This window comes from Callorhinus ursinus, unplaced genomic scaffold (genome assembly GCF_003265705.2).
Source record: "Callorhinus ursinus isolate GAN/ISIS: 27379988/994484 unplaced genomic scaffold, GSC_fseal_2.0 scaffold48, whole genome shotgun sequence".
In the NCBI taxonomy this organism is placed as follows: Eukaryota; Metazoa; Chordata; class Mammalia; order Carnivora; family Otariidae; genus Callorhinus; species Callorhinus ursinus.
Window position 1 is genome coordinate 10740041 of NW_027397110.1, and position 24448 is coordinate 10764488.

The 24448-nt window shown below is 53.7% G+C and overlaps 1 protein-coding gene across 1 annotated transcript; it reads right to left on the reverse strand.

Annotated features, from left to right (window-relative positions):
• CSF2RB (colony stimulating factor 2 receptor subunit beta) lies at nt 1–23876 on the reverse strand. The gene is made up of 14 exons (XM_025881908.2): nt 23384–23876; nt 16890–17127; nt 15791–15914; nt 13035–13225; nt 10231–10382; nt 9979–10147; nt 9359–9494; nt 9028–9185; nt 7738–7877; nt 6601–6763; nt 5045–5135; nt 4791–4848; nt 3829–3932; nt 1–3185 (listed from the first exon to the last, which is right to left on the reverse strand). The coding sequence occupies exons 2-14, from the start codon at nt 16963–16965 to the stop codon at nt 2039–2041; spliced, it is 2709 nt and encodes a 902-aa protein (XP_025737693.2). The 5' UTR covers nt 16966–17127; nt 23384–23876; the 3' UTR covers nt 1–2038.
• Between the last annotated feature and the right edge of the window lie 572 nt (nt 23877–24448).

Consider the following 24448-nt stretch of genomic DNA (forward strand, 5'->3'; position numbering starts at 1 on the left):
TTTTGTTGTACAATAAAAATATTTTATTGCAGTTTTTTTCAGCTAACCATGTCTGAACATTTTGGAATTCATTCCCCTGGACATCTTTCTAATCCATGTAGGACTACCTCGTTCCACCATAACACAGGATTCTACTTTAGAGTAGCCTAAAGTGTTATTATTGTAACATGTGACTATTTGCAAATATTTACATTTTTTATAATCCCATCCGCACCCCCTACCCCCAACATTGCTGTACTGAACAGGGCTTTGAGAACAAGAGTAACAAGAACATTGGGTTTGCCACTTGTTAAAACATTACAAAGCCAGAACAATTGGAACAGTGGGGTACCATTGAGAGAACAATGTCAGATAAGAAAATTGAAATCCTAGAAATCCATTAAGTATATCAGGGTCTTTCTAGATCATAAACTGGCATTTTGGACACATGGACGAAGAGTGGGTGTTTCAGCAAACGATGGAAGAACACCCAGGCCACTTGTTCGGGGAAAACATAAAGGAAGCTTGTCCCTCTGACATTCGTACATTCCAAACCCATCACAGTTCAACACAAAAAGCTTGAAACACAAGAACTAGAAAAAATATAAATTAGGACCAATGTAGTTTCAAAGGCAGGGGAAGGCCTTTGTAAATTGGACACCAAAAGCCGAGCTGGCAAATCTCAACATGCAGAGAAGCCTACATTGTGTAGGTCTATGAGCCTCAGATACAAAATTCAAAGACAAACTACAACTAGGGGAAAAACGTGCACCATCCATGAAAAGCTGCATTTAAACGTTTTTTAAAAACTTAATTGGGAAAAGATGAACACCCCACAGAACAAAGTCCCTAATAGGCTTAGCCAGGTCATAAAATACGAATGCCCAGGAAATACAAAAATGCGTGCAAACTTGATAGTTATCAAATAATGCAAATTAAAATGATTTAATGCCTTTTTTTTCCCGTGTATCAGAAAGGCACAGATTTTAAGAAACCATAATCCTCTGTGTAGGCCCAGACATAAATCCAAAGCCCCTGGGCCGTGGCCGGGAGAGGTGGGAGCTGTTAAGTTCTTTCTGGAGGGAGGGCAACAGTGTGACTCTGATTATAAAGCCCCAAAGGGTCCAGGCCTTTGATCCTTTTCCTTTTTTTCTCTGTTGAACGGTTGTTCCAACATTTCTGGAGTGCACGTGGTTTCTGGACGCCCCTCCGCGTCCCAGCTTCCGCAGGCCCCACCAGCCGGGAAATAGAAAGCAGGTCACTGTAGCCAGCGGGCAGCACACACACTGAGCTCTCAGGCTTGCCGTCCCTACCTCCTGAGCCACCGGCGGGGCCTCAGGTGAGCTCAGCACAGTTCTCCTCCTGCATGCCCCTTACCACGCCCAGTGCTTGGAGCACCCATCATGCTGGGGCTTTGCCACTGCACCTGGGGCTGCAGGGCCTGCCACCAGCAAGCCAGGTCCTGCACTGCTCTCCCGAGCCCTCCCCGTCCAGGTCCCAGCCAGGGGGCCTCCTGCCTCCCTCCACACTGGGGCAGCGTCCGCGCCTGCCGGGGCCAGGCCGCAGACCCAAGTCCTCAACGTAACCAGACACGTCGGCATCTGAACAGGCTCTGACTGAGACACGACATCTCAGAATGGGCTTAGCTCAGACCTCAAACTCACTAGTAAATCAGTGAAAAGAGAAAGAAGACAGTGGTGAAAGCAAGGAAATCTGGTTAAAAAAAACAAAACAAAAAAAAAAAAAAAAAAAAAAAAAAAAAAAAAAACCACAAAAAACAAAAAAAAAACCCAAAACCAGGGGCGAATACAACGAGTATACAGGAAGCTCTGATAATTTGGAACCTAAAAGTAAGTTAACATGAAAGACAAATGTGCGTGTGTCTGTGTCCGTCTGTCTATCTGTGAGAGAGAGAGGGAGGCAGTGGGGAGAGGAGAATCGATTGGCTGAAGGTCAAGTAAGAAGGGAGGAGGCTGACTACTTCCCCACCTCCGTCTGCTCCAACGGTGGGAGGGGAGGTAGACCTCCTCCCACTCATGTGCCCAGGAGCTGGAGGGTGTCAGCACACCTCCTCAGGCCTGCCGACATCCCAGGGGGGCAGCGACAGGTAGTCCTGCTGCTTGAGGGCCTTGAAATGCCGGATGGCTGGCATCTGGGGAATGGCCTGGCCCAGGGCCTTCTTGGCCTGGGACACCTGGTCAGGGTCCCCGATCTCAGGACAGGGTCCTGGGGAAGAGGGCTTCATCTGGGGTGAGAGAGGGCCAGAGCCCAGGCCAGGGAGGAAGCAGTAGTCACCCACCTGCTGCAGGACCAGGAGCCCCTCAGGGTGTGGGGAGGCAGGGGCCCTCTCTGCTCTGGGCTCCCCCAGACTTAGGATGGGGCTGCTGGCCGTAGGAGGGGCAGGACTGCCCAAAGGGGCCTTGGGAGACTGGCCTGGGGTTGGAGGGACATCCACATAGCCCTCAATTTCTGGCTTGCTGGGGGCTGGGCCTGCATGGAGCCCACCAGCCACTCTAAGATCGAGGCTGTGGTTCTGGTCTGAGGGCAGGTGCGAAGGGTGAACTGTGGAGACAGAAGGCAGCCCCGTGGGCAAGGGGAGAGCCAGGTCTGTAGTGGTGACATAGCCAGAGGTCAGGAAGCCATCCTCAGGGCCCCCGGAGCCAGTGGGCCGAGCTGTGAGGGCCCCATCCTTCGGGCTGGGGCTGTTCTTTGGGCCTTGACTGCCTACCATCAGCCCGGGTGCAGAAGGGCCAAAGCCTGCCCCTGACTCCAGGGAGGGGTTCCCCTCTGTGCCTGGGCCAGGGCTCCTCTCCAGATCCTTGGCCTGGCCCTGTGCCATCACCTGGGCCAGTGGGACCAGCTGCACCTGCCCCCCCGCAGGCAGACACAGGTACTCCAGGGACCCCGGAACCTGCGGCTTTTGGCTCACGCCTGCCTGTGGGGGCCCTGGCTGGCCCAGCACATCAGGCAGGGAGCGGCCATGGGGGAGCCCCAGGTAGGGGCCGTTGAAGTCGAAGCCAGAAGCCTGGCTCTTGGGCTTGCCCGCCAGGGCTGACAGGCCTGGCTGGGGGCCGCGGGCCTGCTCCGAGCACAGGTCCAAGGAAGCTGGAGTCGTGTCAGGCTCCGATGGTGATTCACGGCTGTCTTTCGGGTCCTCCGTGGTGAGAGGCGACACCTCACTGTGCCTGTAGTCTACAGGGAACAAGCTGTGGGGAGAACGGGCACAGAGACATTGGGGCCACCTGGGGCAGTCACTTCAGCTCATGCTGGGGCTGGATGGTGGTGGGGAGGTGGAGGGGGGAGACCCAGCCCCACCCAGAGCTCACAGAGGACACAGGGCGGGGCAAGGTCGGGGAGCAAGCCCAGAGAGGACACGGCACGGGCCTTCAGTCCCCCGCGGGTCTCGCCCGCCAGCCTCCATGCTCTTGTTCAAGGTCTTCCTCTACCAGGTGTGGCTCCTCTCACCCCGTGCTCCTTCATCCGCCCAGCTTCAGGGACCAGGTGGATGCCCAGCCCACGCATGCCCAGTCATGCCCTCGTCCCTTCATTCCCCCACCCCACCCATGTCATCAGCACCCCAGTGTGGAGTCTTCCTGGGCAGCAGGGCAGGGAGAGGTCATCTGCTCCAGTCTTCTGCCTCGGGTCAAGTCCAAGCTAGGGCCCTCCCTAACCCGGGAATCAGGAAGTTCCTCCTGACACCCAACCGGTGTGCCTGTGGCTTTGGAGCAACAAACCTCCATGGATCTCTCCATCCTGAGCCACAGGCCGGAGGCCACTTCCTCTGAGCCTTCAGCGTGTGCAGTGGGGCCACCCTCCCACCTCCCAGGGATCCCGTGCCCAGGCACTCACCCATCCAGCTCAGGGAAGAAGCTGCCTTGCAGCTCCTTGTGTGGGGGGCTCCTGCTAATGATGACCGATAGGCTGCCTGGGAACTGGAGCCCAGCACTCCCGTTCTGGGAAGAGAAGGGACATTTGTGCTGTGGGTGTGTGGGCCCTCGAGAAGCTGAAGGGGGGCGGTGAGGACTCACAGGGGCTACAGCGAGCCCCGAGACATAGAAGGGTCTCAGCAAGGTCAGGACTAGCCCTGGCCTCCGGACACCAGGAAGGAGAGGCCCAGAGAGGGGCTGGGACTTGCTGTGGGCCCTCGAGCACCCGGGGATGGGGACCTTCTTCTCGCAAGGCCACAAATCTGGGGTGTCACTGCCTCCACACCCACACCATAGTTTCTTCCCCACTAGCCACGAGACCCCTCCACAGGCAAGCTGGCCGTGCCTGACCGAAAGGTCCCTGTGACCCACATGGCGACGACACCCACCTTGTGACCATCTCAGCATCCGGGATGTGCGCCCAGCCTCACTGCCCGCCCCTCTCAGTTCCCTTCGCGAAGGGGTCCTGTGTCCACCCTCCGCAGGCCTCTCCCACCTGGCACCACCCTGGATCCTCCAAAGCTCACCTCCGACGTCCTGTCCTCGGGGAAGCCACTCGGCCTCCTGTCAGTCCACCGGCCCCTGCAGAACTGAACCTCCCCCTGAGCGCCCCCCTGACTCCTAGCAGGCCCCCGTTCCACTCCACCCCTGCTCCACGGGAGCCCTGCAGGCAGGGCCAGCCCTGTGCGTCTGCAGGTGCCCAGAGGATGGCAGAGCCGAGCTTGCCGGTGCCGGCCCGCCTCTTAGAGCTTCCTGGAGCCTTCCTGGGCCACCTAGGCTTCGTGCTCAAAGCCACAGGAAAGCAGGGAAGACATAGGGACAGGGACGTGGGCGCAGGAGAGAGGAGCCCCTACCACCCCAGCCGCCTTCACAGCCAGATCCTACCTGGAACAGGTGGCTCTTGCTGGGGTTGGGGATTTTCTCCTCCCACTTCCGGTTCAGCCTAGAAAGATACCAGGGAGGTACAGCTGCCAGGGACCTCAGGGAAGCTGCCCCGCACTCCTGTGCAGAGAGGAGACTGAGGCCCCGGGCAAAGGCGAGATTTGTCCAAGGCTCCCGGGGAGGAAGGGGCAGAGCAGGGACTAGAGGGAGCCAGTGTGGGGGCCTGGGCACCCCCAACCATCACGGAGTCCCCTTACCTGTACCCATACATGCCACAGAAGCGCAGGGCAGGGAGCAATGCCAGAGTGGTGATGACCAGGATGAGCACCAGGACCCACATGGGTAGCACTGCGGGGCCCCGGGAAGGAAAAAAAGAGCATTAGCATCTGGGGGGGGGGGGACAGAGCTGGAGGCTTAGGAGGGGGAGGAGGGGAGGCCGGGGCAGAGCTCCCAGACCCTGCTCTATGCTGCCGTGGTGCTCCAGAAGCAGCTCACTGTCTTAGGGTGCAGAGTGGGAGGGAAGGCCAGACACGGGCTAAGAAGGGCGGGGAAATGGTCCGACCTCCAGCCCTCCCCCGCAACACAAGGTTCAAGCGCTGGGAAGTGATGTGCAGATACTGGAGTGCTGGGGATTGGAGCCAAAGGTCAAGAAAGAATTCTTGAGACGTCCTCGATGCAAAAAGATGTTTTATTATAGCACGGGGACAGGACCCGTGGGAGGAAGGGCTGCCCAGGGACTGTGAGCAGTGACGGATTATACACTTTGGAGTTGGGGGAGGTAAAGACTGCAGGTTATAAGAAAATTTAATTTTGTCTACATTTCTTTTGCCTTTGTTCCCCACATCAGGAAAAACACAGAGGGTTAGATTCTTTCCAGTAGCAGGAGGGGGTGGGGCAATGACTCTAGCTCAGGGCAAACACAGTGGACTTCATGTAGGAGGCGACACAGAAGCTTGAGCTTCAAGTAACAGGGAGGTTCGGAGAGGTAGAGATGGGAAAAACCTGGTGGAGGAACCAGGAGGGGTAAAGGCCCATCAGGAGCCCCAGCGTCAAGCCCCTCACAGGCTGGGCCCCTCCAGGGCTCCCTTGGTCTCTTCTCTCAGGCCCGGTGTCCAGCCCTCTTTTCCACTCAATTGTTAATTCTCTTTCTGGGACTTCCCTGTGAGCCTGGTGTGGCTGGGGTCCTTGCTGCTAATACCTCCTCCTTCCTGGACCTAGTCTTGTACTTGTCTCCCGGTGGTCACTATAGAAAGCAGCAAGTGCAGGGAAATGGGGGAGATTAAGAAATCTGGGGCATCTGGGTGGCTCAGTCAGTTAAGTGTCTGACTCTTGATCTTGGCTCAGGTCTCGATCTCACGGGCGTGAGTTCAAGCCCTGCATTGAACTCCACTGGGTGTGGAGCCTACTTAAAAGAAAAAAAAAAAAAATCGGAAAGAAATCAGACCAAACCCTTCCAGTCCCGGGCCTCAGTCCATAGCTCCTGATGTTTGCTGCCATGATAACTGTAACTAGAAATTCGGGCTGAGTGGTCACTAGGTGATGGCTGCCACAAAGGCTAATGAAGCCATGGGCCATATTAATAGAGGGCTAAGGTCCAGTCTGAGGGAGGAGCGACGGTGAGGACTGCTTTTCGCTGCTCTCAAGACCTCACCTGCAGTCTGTGTTGCACACCAGGTGTCACTTCGTGTGACTAGTGACACATAGAAGAAAGGATACTCGGGTGGGGTGGGGTCGCATTTCTGTGTCCACAGCACCTTTGTCCTCTGCCCAGCTGGGCTGTACCCAGGAGGGAAGGTAAGGCTGGGAGACATACCCCACTCGGTGTCCCAGAAGCGCTCCTCACTCCACTCGCTCCAGATACCGTTGTAGCCGCTGGGGGTGGGCTTGACCCTGACTCTCGCCTGGTACCGGGTAGAGGGCTCCAGCGGCGGCAGCGACATGCTGTGGGCGTTCTGGAGGGTTTCCGTCTTGCTCTCCTGAGGGCACACGTGAGTGAGCAGGTGTGCTGAGGCTGAGGCGACTTGCTGGTGTGTGGGGGGAGGGCACAGCCCCAAACCCCTCCCACCTCAGGGCCCCGGGTTTTCTGCCCCATCAGTCCCCGGCTGCAGCTGCATCCCCAGGTCTGACGCAGTCCCCCCAGTCCCCATGGAGGGCCCTAGTCCAGTGCTCGCGGAGGTAGAGCACTCTGGGTGGGACTGGGGATTGCATCCCTGTGACCTAGGACAACAACAAGGCCCAGAAATCCTGAGGACACATCATGTCCCACCCTCACTCTGAGACAACCCCCCAACTTCCCAGCTCCTCAGGGACAGCCTGGACCCCAATTGTGGCCTTCCCAGGAATGCTGTGCAGCATGACTGGACTTGGGGGGCCTGCTCCTAGCTCCCCCACTGACCAGCCCCTCCTGGCTTCAGTTTCCCTATTTCCAGGCTGAAGGTCTGCGGCTGGCTCCGAGGTTTCTGACTTGGGCCACGGGGAGCCCCAGATTCTGCACACAGGCCCCGAGGCTACGTGGGGGTGTGGGCCAGAGATGGAACCCTGGGCTGGGGCCCCGCCTGCTTTATCAGGAGCAGCTCTGCTCAGAGCGGCTGCACAGTTGTATTCCAGAGAAGACCTTTCTGAAGAAGAGTCCCTCGGTGACTTTGGAAAACCCTTCATCCAGCTTGTCTCTCTGCCCTCTGAGCCCTGATGTTTTTCATCCTTTTTGCAGTTCGGGGTCCCATAGTTCATTCTGGCCATGTCACATCACCTCTGTGAGCCATAGACCTTCACCAAGGGAGGGGACAGTGACCAGCCAACCACACAGGGTCATGACTGCTACATCTCAGCGGCTTCCTCTGACTGGTCCCCTGCTGGGAGCCAAGCACCTGGCAGGTTGGGGCTCTCCTGTGTGTTTTCTCACCCCACCCCCGACCCCAGTATAAGCCCCTTCTGGGGCAGAGGTCCTCACCTCCCATGAGGCTGCATCTTTCTTGTACTGGACCTGGAAGGTGTGACCTATGTGTTTGTAGAACATCTCCTCTGCGGTCCAGTGCAGGGTGTAGCCGTCTCTGCTCTTAGTCACATTGAGTGTCGGCTGAGCCATCTGGACTGGAGGGAGGGAAACCTTTAGGGAACATTGTTCCTAACATGCCTCCAAAGGAACGTTCTTTTCATTCCATGTTGGTCACAGGTGCTCTCTCTAACTGGGTCCAACCAATCTCGGGGTCCTTGAACCCCCATTTCCCCATACTGTCCACTTGGACCTGAGCAGCCCTTCTCTGGGGAGATGCTGAGATACACTTGTTTTGAAGTGAGGTGACCCAAAGCATGGGTTACTCCTTACATTTAAGTAAAAATAAAAACACCAATAATTGGTCCTCTTCTGGAGCATTAGCTATGTTGTAGGCACTGTCCTACAGGCTCTGTCTGCATGAATCCCTTCACTTGATTTTAACAGCAACCCCTACATGGTAGGTCCTATTCATTTGCCACAGTTCACAGATGGAGAAACTGAGCCCCAGAATGATTAAGTCACCTGCCAAGGACAGGCAGCTAACAAGTGGTGGAAAAAAGAGGGTAACCCGGCAGACCCTCAGAGTGACTGGTGGATTCCAACCCAGGCGACAGAGACAGATGGGCTGTGGCCTCCTGCACACACTCAAGACTGGGTGGAAGAGCCTGGGGCCCTGAGAAGCCATGCAGGAGGTTCCTTCGCATGGGGTCCTTGCTACACAAGAAGAATCAGGGATATGATCCTGCGAAGAATTACAGTTTCTTTGCAAGTATTCTAGCCCTGATTGAAGAAGTCAATCATAGATCAGTTATTTTGAAGACGGAAAATATCCGTTGGCGGAGGAATTTGGGAACCCGAGAGAGAAAAATCCAATCACGGCACAAAAGGGAAAGTTCGGTGGGAGGACCGGGAGCGCATGGTTGGCAGGAAGGGCCACAGAGCAGCTCAACAGAAAAGCAGAGCTAAAGGAAGGGGAGAACAGGTTTTAAAGATGTGTTCCTGGGGATTATCGGTTGAATCTTCCTTCACATTATTTGCCATTGTCATTGTTGTATTATTGCTTCTTGAGCACTTCAAGAAGAGATTCGAATGACTTTTGTTCCCTTTGCTCACTGGGCTGCGTTTTGTTGGCAGAGACAAACAGGAGATCTGGCCATCAGGAGTTCTGAGTTGATGTGGGGGACACGCAACAGGACCATTGCAGGAGCACCCACGCCGAAGGCGGGTGGGGGAGAGCAAACTCACTGTGGTCCGAGCTCTTTATAAACTTCTCCTCCTCCTTCAGTCGGAGGGAGACGGTGTACTGGCTGTGGTTCCTGCGGTTGGGCACGGGAATCTGGCATCGGTGCCGGACGTAGAGGCCGGGGAACTCCTCCTTCAGCACTGGGGAGCACTCTTCCTCCCTGAGGATCATGGTGGAGGTGAGGGCAGAAGGAGGCAGGGGCCACGGGAGAGATGTGACCTCGGGAGGAGCCGTAGCTTCCGCTGGGGCCCCCAGGGTCAGGGGGAGGCCTGGAGAGGGCAAGGTGTCGAGGCGGGGAGGGGAAGGGTGGGGAGGGAGCAAGGGGACCCTCACCTTGCATTGGGGCTGGCCTTGTAGAAGAGGGTGAAGGAGACAGAGCTGGCCACCTCGGACCTCAGTTCCCAGGAGCAGCTGAGCACGGTGGCCCCGTCGAAGAAGCACTGGAGGTTCTGGGGCTGGGCCTTGTCCCCTGGGAGAGGAGACAGTCCCTTATTCATTCCCTCCTGCATTCATTCCTTTGCTCTCAGGGGGCCTACCGGAAGCCTCATCTTTGAGAGATCATGGACTTGGGCCCCAGAAAAACTCGGGCTTCAACGTGGCCTGAAGCCGCCAGCTGGGTGAGTGAATCCCGTGACCCTTCACACCCCACTGGGCAAAATGGGGAGGGCATCTCGTTTCCGTGCTCGGGGCCTCGACACAGTGATGTTGCTTTGTCCCCATGAAGCACAACACCCGGGAAGACACAGCTGCTCATCAGGCTACTGTCATTGTCACTGAAAGTGCCCCCTAGCCCGGAGGTGTGCAGAGGCCGGGGCCCGGAGGGAGTTGGCCCAGGGAAGCGATTTTAAACCCATGACACAGGAGCCTGGTGGAATCCCACAGAACAGACTCCCTGGAGCGGGACGAGCTGCCCTCCCCTCGGAAAGGCGTTGCCCCAACTTTGACCGTGTTACCTGTCTGCGAGGGCCAGCAGACCTCCGGGCTCCACTGGCTGGGCCGCCCCGAGAGCCCTGAGCTGGGGGCCAGATGGGTGCGCACTCGGGCCACATAAGTGCTGCTGGGAATGAGGTGCTCTGGTGCCAAGACGGCCTGGGAGGACTTGAAGTAGAGGGTGGAGGCCTCCTGAGGGGAGAGAAGGGTTAGTGGAGAGGCCCCGCAGGGCCGATCCCTTGGCTTGGGGGGTTGGAGCTGGCCATGGTCCTGACCTCCCAGGAGTCCTGCAGCCGCTTGTAGACCACCTCATACTCCAGGTTGGACAGCCAGTGGCTCTGGGAACCCGGAAGGGCCACCGTCCAGGTCAGCAGGAAGTGGTCCCCGGTAGTATTGATCAGGAGGTCCTTGGGTGCCGGGGCCTGCACTGGAGGAAGGGGGGGGGCAAGGGCCCATAAGGGGCTGGATAACTGTCGGGCGGCATTTTCTGTGTGGGCAGATGGGCTCCAGGCTGAGTGCTGCCCCTACCAGCTGAGTGGCCTTGGACAAGACCCGTTTCCTCTGTGGACCTCAGGCCCTTCACCTGCAAAATTGTCTGGGTTCACTGTGAACACGAACAAAAGCTGTGCACATATCATATAAGCTCCATGAAGTGCTGACAATAAGCTCCCAATGGAGACCCCTGTCCCCACCTGTCCCCACCTGTCCCCACCTGTCCCCAGGGCCCTGTGTGGTCCCCTTCCCAGCAGAGGGCGCTGTGGCTCATGTTACTCCCCCTTGCCCTGTCCACCCTCCTTCCCTTTCCACCTGCCCAGGGTCCTGCTCCTCTCAGAGCCCAGCGTAAATGTCGCCCCCTTAATTCCTTTTGGATTCCCCTCCCCTGGGCAGAATCCCTCACTCCTTTTCCCGTCCCACCATAGCCCGTCGTAGGGTCCTTACAACCCTGGTGCATTCATGTGTTTCCATGTCTGCCCCTCCAAGTGATCAGGAGCTCGTGGGTGGCAGTGTTTGGACCTTGACGCCCTTCTCTATCCCCATGGCCTGAGAGTAGTGGCTCAGGGAATTTGGGGGACAAAGTGAGTGAACGATGACTGACTACACGAATAGGTACATGTAGGCAACCTTCAGAGACCTTTCAAGAAACCATCCCATCAGCCCACAGCAAGCATCTGTCTGCTGGGAGAGCATACTCATTCATGAATGGCCTGGCCCCCACCTTCCTGAAGTTTCTGTATCTGAATGCTGAGGGGTGACTTTCAAGCACAAAAAATTCAATGAGTCCAAACAAGATGTAAATGTTCTGTGCTGGATGTGGCCCATAGCAGCGCTGGAGCCTCTAGAAAATCTTAAGGCAGGAATAGCAGATACAGGGAACCCCCTCTTCAGTCCCCCACCCCTGCATCTACAGCAGGCTCATCAGTCCCTGCACGACTAGCCCCTGAGCCTGTCAGGGAGTGGGAATGCCTCTCAGCATGGAGCTCTAGAAGCTGCTCCCTGAACGGACCAGGAACCCAAGCAAACACCTATTCACCTGACCTGAGACATTTTAGTCGGCTAGCTCATTGCACAGGTCAAGAACCTGAGAAAGGAAGTGAAATGTCCCAGACCTCCACGTGTGGGGGCCTCGGATGCACACCTGTCCCCTTGCCCAACACCCGCCAGCCTCCCTGGTTCATTGCCAAGATGGTTTGGGCTGGAACTTGACCTCCTTGCTGAACATACGCTCCAGGAGGCAAACACCACGCTCCCTCCCCCCTTTCTAAGCTGACACCTTCCCAGCGACCAGGCCACCAGATCCTGGGATAAATGATGGATGGTTTCCCCAACCTGCCCTGTCCTCCCGTCTCCCAGCCTTGGCACGTGCCCGTTTCCTCTACCAGGAATGCTCTTCCTGCTCCATTCTCCCACCCACCCTTCAGCCCTCCCTGCAGCCCTCCCTCCCCTTTCCTCTGGGAAGCCTGTCCTCATCCCCACCCCCCACCCAAGGCTCCTCACCCACTGCCCCTCAGCGCATGGCATCCACCTGTCGTTCAACTTCTGCTGTCTCCTGCCTCTCTGCATGCTCTGAGGCCCACCAGGATGGGGCCCTTTCTCATCCATCAGACACGTTTTGAGACCCTGTTTGAAATGAATTCACTATGGTCTAACCCATCCCCTCTTCCGGGCAACAGCTTGGCGCTGCTGTGATGAAAACAGGCAGGAAACAAAGGCCGGAGCCCCCTTTCCATCTGAGGCTTGCAGGTGCAACGGGCTGCCCAGTGTTTGGGACCCAGGATGCTAAGTCACACGCATGCATCCGAGTGGCCTTGGGCAAGTTTTTGTTCTCTTAGCTCAATTTCATTATCAGTGAAATGGGGTAAAAAAAAAAAAAGTAGTGCACGACACCACGCATTATTGTAATTATTAAATAATATTGGGCAGTGCTTCCTAAAAGCCAGTCATCTGCGGGATTCTTACCACATGAATTCCAACTTTAAATAGATGATCCTCCCGAATATCTCTATTTTATGTTCATTCTGAGCACAGATACAATTGAGTTAATGAGATTGAAGTGCTGGTTATGTGTCTGTGTAATATACAGTCATGTGAAACTTAACTATTTACATAAAATGATCATTGACACCCACCCAAGAGCACTGATTTTGGGGCCGCTGTGGACACGGCACGCTCGCTGGTCCATCACTGTCACCACCACTCAGGGGCGGCACTTTGGAAGAGTCATATGACCTCACTGGGCTTCAATCACCTCATCTGAAACTGGGCTGTTGCAGACATTGGATGAGACTAGATTGGTGATGAGTGCTTTCGAACTGTAAAGTTTCCACCTGAATAGGAAGGATTGTTCTGGAAGGGAAGCCTTCACTGCTCCAGGTGGTGGGGCAGCCCAGGCCAAGGGAGATGCCATAGGCCAGGGGCTCCTCACATTATTGCTCAATGCCTCCATCACAGGAAAACTGTAGCCTCTTCTCTCAAGAGACCAAACCCACCCCCAAGCCAGTGAAGACTCTCGCTCCCCGGCCCTTCTGCAGACTGGCCACCCGCTGAGGGGCCACCCCCATCTGGGGATCCCAGGCCTTACCATGCTGGGTCAGAGTGATGGTGAGCTGGGTGCCCAGAGGCCGGTCCGGTCGGAATGAAAAGTAGTCTCTGTCAGCAATAACGAAAAACTCGTAGGGAATGACACATCTTCTGGACACACAGCCGGAACAAGGGTGGTCTAACAAGGCCGTGTCGTTACTAAGGTCACAAGATACTGGCTTTGGAAGGTCCCTGCCAGGAGATAACATGGTTAGCCCACAGTGAGGGAGAGTCACTCATTCAACAAATGCCAGTAAGTGGTCATCATGTGTGGGGCTCTGTCCAGGGCCAGGGGGACACACGTGACACGACTGAATAAAATATGTCATGTGTCAAATGGAGCAAAGTTCACATAGACAAATACAGCAGGGCAGGGAGACAAGGAAGCCAGAAGGGCTGGGGTGGGGGTGCAATTTCAAATAGAGGAGAGAGGGAAGGCCTTGTGGAAAAGGTGACTTTGGGGCAGAAACTCGGAGGAAGTGAGGGAGGGAGCCATGCACATTCCGGGGAAAGAGGAGTTTAGGCAACGGCAACAGCAGGTGCAAAGGCCCTGGGGCAGGCACAGGCTTGGAGTGTCGTATGACTAGGCAGTTCCCCCGTGTGCATGGGGTGGAATCTGTGAGGGTGGGAGGCAGAGACCAGTAGAGCAAGGTGACAGGCAGCAGTGTTTAAGAGGAATCTAAGGAATTTGGATGTCACAGCAAGTGGGGCAAATGTGGAGTTATGAGCAACGAAGTGACATATCATGACATATGCTTTGAAAGGCTTCCTCTGGCTGCTGGGTTGTGGATAGATTGGGTTGGGGGGAGGATGGTAGTCTTGAAAACACAGACCAGGTAGGAGGCTTCTGGAATAGTCAAGTGATAGGAAGTGGTTTGCCCCACGGTGGTGATGTTAGCCTTGGCCAAATTCACATTCTTTTTAAAGATGAAACCGACAGCATTTGCTGGTGAATTAGAGGCACCGGTGGGGAAGAAAAGGTGGTAAAGAAGGTAAAGGAACATACCTCCCAGTTGTTTGGTTGGAGCCTCTGGGAGCTCTCATTTAGTGAAGCGGGATGTGGGGATGAACAGGAGCCGTGTTTGGGGGCAGGGCAGGAATTTGGTTTAGAACATTGGGGGTGGAAGACACCTTTCTCTAAGGACCTGCGGAGAGCCAGGTGCACCTGCAGGCCTGGAGCTTAGGGGCAGGTGCGGCTGGTGAGCGTGTGAGAGTTACCAGTGCACAGCCTCAGGCTAGGCTGGGTCTCTGTCCCTGGATCAGGATATACCAGAGTGGAGATCCAAGGATGAACCCCTGGGCATCTCACCCTTCAAGTTGGAGACAAAAGAAGGAAGCAAACAGGGAGACAGAAAAGGTGAGCCGGGGGAGACACCAGGAGAGGGGGGAGACACAAGGAGAGGGGAGAGTGTGGTGGCTGGAAGCCAGTAGAAGGACGTGCTTCCTGAGGATGCGGTGGTCAGTCCGCATCAGGTGCTGCCCACGGTCAAGAAGGGAGGAGGCAGAGCCTGAGCATTGGATTTAGCAGCAGGCAGGGCTTTGGTGCCTTGGGCAGGAGCAGTCTGGGGGGCCTGACGGGGGCAGCAGAAGCCCAGGGGCGTGGGTTCAGAATAATTGGAAAGACCTGGGACGCAGTGGGTCTAGACAACTCTTTGGAGGAGGGTCACCTCAAAGGGAGGCAGGGAATGGGCCCCGCTGAAGAAGATGGGGGTCAGGAGGCCCCCCAGAGCTGCAGCCCTTGTTGGCAGGGGTAAGTGGGAGTCCGGTCACATTTGCTCAGGGATCGGGAATGATCCTGGGAGAGGGCCTGTCGATGGCACAGGGAGAGCGGGAACTGGGGCGGCAGTGATGTTCTTTAGCAGCAAGAGCGGGTGGGATCCCGGGGCGCAGCCTTAGACAGGTCTGGGGTAGGAACTCACTGCAGAGAGCACCCAGGGAGGTGGCAGGGGGGTGGGTGCGCGGTGTGAGCACGGAGGGGGCCGGGAGCCTCTCTTGTGCCTGGTGGGGGGGATGTCTCAGCGCAGGAGGAAGTGGGCCACAGCCGGGAAGATGGGGCCTCCCAGGGGCACAGAGGGAGGGCTGAGGGGCACTGCTGCGGGGTGTGGGGAGCTGCTCATCCCCAGGGCTGGCCTCCAGCGGGTCTCCCTGCACCTGTGACGCCAGCCAGTTAATTGTTTCTATTAATGTGAGTTAAACTGTCCCCAGACCCCAGGACGGTGCAAGGAATCTTCCCAGATGGTATATACCCCGGAGACCACGTGAAGGGGAAGGAGAAAACCCACACTCTGGAGGCGGCAGGGCCTTGGGGAGACATGGAGGCCAGCCCCCCCCCGTGCCAGACACAGGGCATTGGTTCCCACTCGGCCGGTCAGCTGCCCTGTGGTCGGGAGAGGGACCTCACCTCCTCAGCCTTGGTTTGCGTGTCTGTGAACTGGGCATAACACCTGTGCCCTGCCCACCTCACAGTGAAGACAATCTAACATCGACTTTTGCAGGGCAATTGTGTTCGATTGTGATGAAATAAGATTATCGCCATCACTGTCATCAACAGCAATGCTAATGTAGAAAACTCTTCCCAAAACCCCGACATCAGACAACAGAACCTGGGCCTGGCAGGCTGCCTAATGGAGCAGGAGCTCCTGAGCCAGGGCTGGGGCCTCCCCTTCCTGGCCCTCAGTGCATCCCCCAACCCTGGCACAACCCCACACAGCAGCGACGCTCCCTGTCCCCCGGCCCCTGGGCTCTGGTGTCACTCACTCATTTAGCCTCCGGTAGAGAGTCAGGTTGACGAGCTGCTGGGCATCCTGAGTGTTTGCCCACCTACAGGTGATGTGGCTCTTGTAGTCATTATAGCAGCTCAGGGTCTGCAGTGGGATGGTCTCTGCCCAGGGAGAGGCACAAAGGGGGTCACATCTCTCCCCTCAAGATGTCCCTTGTCACCTCCCCTCCCAGCCCCTCTGCGATGCCCAGGGCTGGAGAGGGGTTTCCGAGAGTCCTACAGGGGCTACTGGCTGCTAGGCAGAAGTCCCTGGGGGCCCTGAGGGGGACAGAGGTTCTGCGGGTACAAGGGGCCTCCCTGGCCGTGGACTCTCCTGCCCGGAGAGAAATACCACATTCTAGTCGGCATGGCCCCTGCTGTGCCCTGCTCCTGGAAAGGGTCTCCCTCCCACCCCACAAGGGACACATGCTTCAGGCCCGGGCCCTGACCTGGGACACCTTGGGGCAGGCTGGGAGGAGAGGCACACGCCCACCCTGAAGAGTCAGCACATCAGAGCCCCATGGGACCTCCCTGGCCCGGGGCTCTTGGTCAGCTGCAGGGCCTCGTGCTGGGAAAGGGAATGTGGTTCTTGGGGTTACCAGAGAAGCCGTGTTCTCTGGGAGCCCCTGGGGATGGGGTTTGTGGGCCTCAGGAGCCAGAGGAACAACCCAGCAGGGCTTTTGAGCAGAAGGAGGGTGCCGGGACCAAAGCAGGGAGAGACCACCCGTCCCAGGGCGCCCAGGAACAAAGGCACAAAGGAGGGGACTGGTCAAGGCCATCAGGGGAGCAGAGTGTCTGGGGTGGGGTGGGGGCAGACGTAAGGCTGGAACGGCCAGCCTGGAGGTGAGAAGGCTCGAGTGCCAGGCAGACAAGTGTGGACAGAGAAGCCACACAAGCAGAGATGGACTTTCAGGAGGCTGGAGAAGGATGAGAATCCAGGAAGGGGGCGGGGGGGCCAGAGAGGATCAGGGAGGGGGAAAATGAGGGAGGGAGGGAGGAAGGGGTCTGGGGGCTTCCTGGGGGACATGTGGGGGTGGCCTTGCTCAAGGACCGGCTATGAGGAGGGGCCAGGAAAGGAGAGGAAGCAACGGAGCTCACCTTGGGCCCCTGCCATGCTGGGGCCCCAGAACAGAGCCAGCAAGACAACGGGGAGCAGCCCCTGGGGTGGCACCATCTTTGGGGCAGCTCTGGATGAGCAGGTGGCCAGCTCAAGTAGGTCCAGTGCTGCGCAGGGGCAGGGGTCCTCACTGGCCTGGAATCTTGGATTCTTCCCCAGCTGGAGGCCAGGCCAGACCCATGTCCCCAGCTCCTGTGAATCCTCTCTCCAGGATTCTGCCTGCAGAAGAGACTCCAGCTGAGAGCGGGCCTCTCATAACCTGTAGCCCCAGGACTTGGCCCATGTTGCAGAGTGAACCCAGGAGTGATGCATGGGCTCCAGCATCCCTTGCCACCTCAGCCTGGCACCCAGGGCAGTCCCTTCCACTTAGCCTCAGTGCCTAGGGCATGACTGTGAGGGAGATGCATTTAATGGCTTTTGCAGAAATAGGTCCCCACCTGGTCGTGCACCAGGAACTCCCGTACAATCCCCTGGCCATGGGAAGACCTGGGAGGGAGCCCTGGTATTTGATTTGTTCTGAGCTCCCTGAGGGCCCCTGACCTGATCTGCTTAGAGCAATCACAGAGTGTGGCGTCCACAGTGTCCTCCCCTGGGTGGGATCCCACGCATGCTCACACCATGCGTACACACACCCAGGGCCTGGTGCTGTCCCGCCCTCCCTCCATTTACTGTCATCCCTCCCACACCACCCTCAGAAGGCCCGTTCCCTTTTCTCAGCAGAAGGTTGGGGATTTCCTCTTTTCATTTCGTCTAGCCCTGGGAAGTACCCAGGAGAGTAGAGCAGAGGACAGCGGTTCCTTTTCTCCATGTAAGACTGTCTGAAACTTCAAGATGCATACATACACACACACACACACACACACACACACACACACACACACACACACACACACAAAGCAGCTACTGTCTTACTGGGAAAAGCACAGCTCTGGATGCAGCCGACTTGACCTTCAGCACAGGCTCAGACCCTCCCATGCCAGTGACGTAGGTTGACCACCAGTGCACCCTGAACTTTGTTCTCTGCACCAGTAACATGGGTACAAACACATATCTCACATGAGAGGAACCCAATGCAGTGATGTTTACAGAGCGGTTAGTCCGATAAAAGATCAGGAAAGGGGTGTCTGGGTGGCTCAGTCTGTTAAGCATCTGACTTCAGCTTAGGTCATGATCTCAGGAACCTGGGATCAAGCCCCGACTTGAGCCCTAAGTCGAGCCCCAAGTCGAGCCCCAAGTCAAGCCCTGAGTTGGGTTCAGTGGGGAGTCTGCTTCTCCCTCTCTCTCTGCGCCTCCCCCAGGTTGTGTATGAGCTCTCTCTCTCTCTCAAATAAATAAATAAAATCTTAAAAAAAAAAAAAAAGAAGAAGAGGCCCAGGAAAGAAGAGTGGGTTTGTTTGGAGCTGGGGGAGGAGAGTATTTGTCCACTTCAGTACCTACAGATGGGGGCAATGCCACCGGATAAGGGTGTGAGTCCCTGTGGCTGGTACAGCTTGGTTTGCCTACCTGGAACTAGCCTGCAACCCCAGAGCTTCTATTTGGGTCTTATCACAAGTAGAAATACTACATAGGTAAAGAGAGTGATTCATCCTAAAATAAGTTAGAGGTTTAATACAATTCCAAAGAAAATTTAACATGATGTTTTTTATAGGAACTCAGAAAAAAAATATATATGTGAGGACAGTTAATGAGATTTTTGAAAACAAGGAGGCTCTGCCCAGTAGCAAAATTTATTGCAAAGATCCGGTAAGTAAAGCAGTGTGTTGCACACACATGATAGATCAAGGGACATAATGACCAGGCAATTCTATTCTACCCGAGAATGTACTACGTGATAGAGGATTCATGAATCAATGCGAAGGGATGGAATATAAAAAGTGCTAAGGTACTGGAATAACATTGTAAAACATATCCACCTAAATCTCTACCCCACACCATCCCCAAATAACAAGTTAGTTACAAATTTAAATATAAGAAGTTAAATCATATTAAACTTGCAAACCATGTGGCAGACAGTGTCAGCTTCTGAGCTGTCCCCTTCCTCCTTGGTAAAAGAAATTCAAGTTTCAGCTTGGCTTGGTGCTACACAGAATAAAAGACTCCATTTCCTACTCTCTTTTATTGCTAGGTATGGTCATGTCACTAAATATCATCCAAGGAGATGTGAGTGGAAACAACAGGTGTGCCTTCCAGAAAAGGCTTCTTAAAGAGAGATGGCTCAGGTAGGAGGGTCCATGTTTGCCTTCCTGCCTCTCCTGCTTCTTCCAGCCTACAACTTGGAAGTGATGGCTGGAGCTCCAGAAGCCGTTTTGGACCATAAGGTTACCCTGAGGATGGAACCCAGTGCAACAGAAAGAGGGAAGCCTGGATCATTCTCGTCACTGTGGAGCAACCATACCAGCCTGAGAGTGCTTACCTCTGGACATCTTTTATGTGAGAAAAACAAAAACAAAAACAAAACCTTCCATATTGTTAAGCCACCGTTGTTTGGGGACAAAACAGCTGCAACTGGAAATAGAAGAAAACTTCACAGGGCTTAAAGGAGACAACAGTCCACTAAGTGAAGGGCAAACTCCATTTTTAATAATGCCGTACTCAATCACATGCTGGTAAACTTTTGGCCATCCAAGAATAAAAGGATACTCCTAGAAGCTTCCAGAAGGAAACAAGCATTATTTTCAATGGAATAAGGGTCAGGTTGGTCAGATTTTCTCATAAGTGATCCTGAACTCTAAATAGATAATGACGTCTTGAAAATACTGAGGGAAAATATGTTTAAACCTAGAATCATTGAAAAAATCAAAGTTACATTGACACTTGAGGGCAGAAAAACACATTTTGGAAATGTAAGACAAAGAAAAATTTCAGATCTTTTCTGAGGAACACAATTACTCTAGGATGTATTTCAGGAAAAAGAAAAACTGTCCAAGAAAGATAGTGTATGATACTGAAATTAGTGGTAAGAAAAGAAGCCAATAAGATTTATACTGAGTAAAGAATTGTTATTTATAAAGTGAAAATAAGTGAATTCACAATCACAATATTGAAGTAAAACATAGATGATCTTAATGTGGGAGTCGGCTGTCAGATTAGGGGTGGAAAGCAAAGGAGAACTGAAAGCTTTTTAAGCTAAAGATCATGTCTTGTTTGGAGAAGCATATGTGTGTTAATTACACCCAAAAGCAGAGGGAAAATATACATTCAATACGTGTGTTAAAAATGTAAGGGTTAATCAGGGCACCTGAGTGGCTCAGTTGGTTAAGCGTCTGCCTTCTCAGCTCAGGTCATGATCCCAGGGTCCTGGGATCGAGCCCCGCATCGGGCTCCCTGCTCAGCGGGAAGCCTGCTTCTCCCTCTCCCACTCCCCCTGCTTGTGTTCCCTCTCTCGCTGTCTCTCTCTTTCTGTCAAATAAATAAATAAAATCTTAAAAAAATGTAAGGGTTAAAAACCACTAAGAGTGAGAGGTAAGCATGGGAGCAAAAGACTGATAGGGAGAGGGAGAAAAGAAAAGAGAAAAAGCAAACACATTTTCACTCAAAACAAACATGCATACCAAAATTTCCAAACTCGTGGAGAAATTTAATGGTAGGAATAAAAACTGGAGATGGGAAAAAAAAAAAAGGCAAAACACAAATTCATTCCAGACAAAAAGAATGTCATAGAACAATCTGATAAAGATGTTTAAGAGAAGAATGCATCATGGCCACATGGGGATTATTCCAGAAACGGATGAAGAGCCATTAAGAAATCTCTTCATGATTAAAAGAAACAGGCCAACAGATTAAAAGGGAAAAAAGGATCAGGCTATCTTGACAGATACTTCTCAATATTCGATAATACAAAAGCCATTCCCGATGAAACAAACGAACAGATGAACCTCGGCAAAGGAGACATTGAAGGGAATGTTGGCGTTTCTGGACATTTACTAGAAATCTGTAGTGACGTCAGAGTCAAAAGGAAAATGTTCGTGTTCTTCTCATCAAAGGAACCAACAGGGGAAGACTGCCCACAACTGCCATCTCCAGAGGTCAATCCCCCCCAATAATCTCTAAATCCAATGCAATCTAAATCAAAACTCCAAAAGGATTTTTAAAGTGCGTGACAAACTGATTCTAGATTATAACAAACCAAACATGAGAGACGGGTTCTTTCACCAGAAAAATAATGGGGAATGTAATCGTAGACAGATGGAATGGAAAACAGTAAGGAAAATAACCAAGTAGGAATTTGGGAGGTAAGAGTGGCATTTCTAATCATGGAGGCTACATACTCCTAATTATGATGTTGAGACAGCCGATAATTTGTTTAAAGTTAGATTACTACTTTATGTATTACCTGGCCCTCCAAATTCCAGGTGAATTAAAGATCTAAAAGTCAAAACTGAAATGGTAAAAGCATTTCAAGTATTTCCTTAACCTTAGGGGTTCAAGAAGACACCAAATCCAAAAAGCATAAAGGAAAAACAATGAGAAATTTGAGTTAGAAACAACTAGCACAGTTTTATATGAAACAAGTATCTTAAACATGGTAAAGAAAAAAGCCAAGTGATTATCTGGAAACATATTAAAACATATGTAAATACATTGTTAATAAACCTAATAAATGAGCCACGCCTGCAGTAAATATGTAAAAGATATCCTATAGTAAGGTCAGCTAAATAAGCTGACCTTAAAGAACCCACAAGAAAATGGACAAAACATCTCCATACATTTCATAAAAGGAACCCGGACAGCCAACAAACATATATAGCAGATGTATAACTTCACCCGTAATCAGGGAAAGGAAAAATCCAAGCAAGAATCAGATCATTTTCATCCATCCATTGGACACAGTTTAAAGACTGATTATCTCCCCCACCAAAAAAAATGGCCTTTCACGCAAGAATGTGGGGGTATATGTTAATTCAGCTACTTTGAGGATGATCTGACAATATTTATTAAATTTTTAAATGCACAACCTCTTGCTTGGCAATTCTGCTCCTAGACATGTGGGCTGCAAAAGAAACACTTTTGCGGGTGTGGAAAAATTGGAGACAACCTAAATGTATATTAATATGGGATCGGGTAACCTGTGGTGTACCCCCTACTAATTAATGCCACCTATTTGTTAGGGTTAATAAATCAGTTAAATCTATATGTGTTATTGCGGAACGTTGACTAAATGTAGTATTAGGTGAAAAAAATAAGTCATAGAGCGCTATGTATATTATAATCCCATTTATGTACAAAGGAAAACTATATACTTGCAGCATGCTCAGAAGATGTTTTGGGACCAGGGGACAGAGATAGCTGGTGTGTTCTCTTTTGTGTTACATGATTCTGGATCATTCTAACTGTTGATAAAGCAGATACCCATGTATTCACTTAGTATTAAATGTGCTCATCAAACAACTCAACTATCCTGTAGTATTGGTGGGTATGAGAAGGAGAAGAACTGGTGAATGGGAAAAAGTGATCAAAAGTGAACAGAAAAGCTTTCATTCCTTAAAAAACGATTAGAGAGCGGGAAAGGTGAGAAGTCGAGAAAATCAGAACCTGGTGATACAAAATTGCTATAGGGTCTTTGAAGACCCTATAGCAACTGTACACTTGCAGCTTGTCACTGGGGCCTGACCGGCGAGGCCCCACAGGCTCAGACCTCCGTGCGGACCAGAGGAACACCTGCACCCCCATCCCCAGGGCAAATGCACGCACCTGCACACACCCTGCGGCAGCTACACCTAGACATCTCTCCGCCCCCACCCCCGCCCCCACCCCTGCACCCCGCCAGCCCGCACACTTGGGTACAGAACATCCACACCTGGGCCCGAACCCCACAAAGCAACAGAGGCTCAGGGTCGAGTACGCCAGCCAAAACACTTTCTTCCAGGGGGAAAAGAAGTCCCTTCGCAGGGGACCGGGCCCTTTCTCATCTTCCAAAGCGAGCTTCCAAAGCCACACCAAGCTCTGGGCCGCAACATGACGAAGTTCCAGGTTTCCCCCTCTGCCTCCCAGTCTCTTTGCTCCCCTGCATCCCCATGACACACCCACAACCACAAGCGTGACCGCGCCCTTGCTCTCCCACTCTCCCTTTCTAAACCAGGGTGTCAGGGACATCAGAGCTCTTCCCGTTCCAGAGACCAGGAGGCAGAAACTGGGGGGCAGGGAGAGGATGTTCTCACTGCCACCAACATCTTAGCGACACTTTCGTAGCAAAGCAAAGACACGGCAAGTGTGTGACTACCAGGCCGGAGCTCTCCACCTCCCCTGGCGTCCCTCCCCTGATGCCAGGACAGGGGACTCCACAGGTGAACTCCCCACCCTTACAGTCCTTCACACGGACACTCGGGCTGTCTCCTCGCCCCCTGGCTCCCCAAGTCCCAGAGCCACACCTGCCCACTCCACACCCCCAGGCTCTGCTTGTCCTTGGTTCCCAGCCCAGACACCCCCTGCTCCCCCAGCCCTCCCCTTGAGCCTACCCCTGAAAGCCAGAACGTACCTCTTTGCGGTGGGACTGCTCAGCCTTCTGCCGGAGTGTCCAGGCAACAGGGAGCCTCTCGCGCTTCCTATTTATGCTGACGCTGTCGTTAGGAAACAGAGAAGCAGAAAGAGGAAGCGACACCAGGCCAGGCCGGTTTCTGTGACTCCTCACAAGATCGCCCAGCTTCTGAGAACTGTGGACACCGAGATATCGATTTTTTTTTCTCCAGGCCTTACTGAGTTTGCAAATGTTTCTTCAGCCACAAGTACTGCTCCCTGTTCACTCCTACTCATCTCTGTGAGCTCGGTGCCAAGTTGCTTCATGCAGCCCTCCCTCCCTGATGCCCCTGGGAGGATGCAGGGGGAGGTGGCGGCGATAACCAGAGCGGGCACCGGTCCGTCCGGAGCCAGACAATGCCGCCAGGCGGGCTCCCAGCTCTACGACCGCACAGAGTGTGACCTTGTGCAAATCACCGGGCGGCGGCGTGTGACTTCGTGGGGTCTCGGGACCCCCACCTGTTCCTCACTTACAGGCAGCTGTCGAGAGAATGAAATGAAATGCTGCATGAGATGCTCAGAGCCGGGCGCCCCCCCAACCCGTGTTAGCCCGTGTTCCTGTGATTTCCCTAGTGTCCGTCTTGCACCCCCCAACCTGTCCGTCCCACAGTCCTCAGTGTGCATGGCTGTCTTTCCCCAGCACAGCCTCATGTGCGGCTCGTGTTTCTATGCCCGTCACCCAGCACGTGCCCAGGCACAGAGGAGGCTCTTAGTGGCCCTGTGGGGGAATAATGAACGAGTGACTGCAGAGCACAGCAGGGCTGGGGCTAAGGCAATGCGAGTGAGGCACATCCTTGGGCGGAAAGTGTAAGGGGGTACCCAAACACTCAGTAATTAGAATAAAGAGTATTTTAGTGCAATATGGTAAAAAATAACACAAGAAATCCACAACAAACGAAGTATGAAATTTTAAATGAAGACACTCAGTGCTCCACGAGCCATACTGGAGTCGGGCAGAAGGAAAAAGCGGTGCCATTTTCCCCGGGGACAGAGACTTGGTGAGGGGAGGGGACACCTCCCAGGGAAG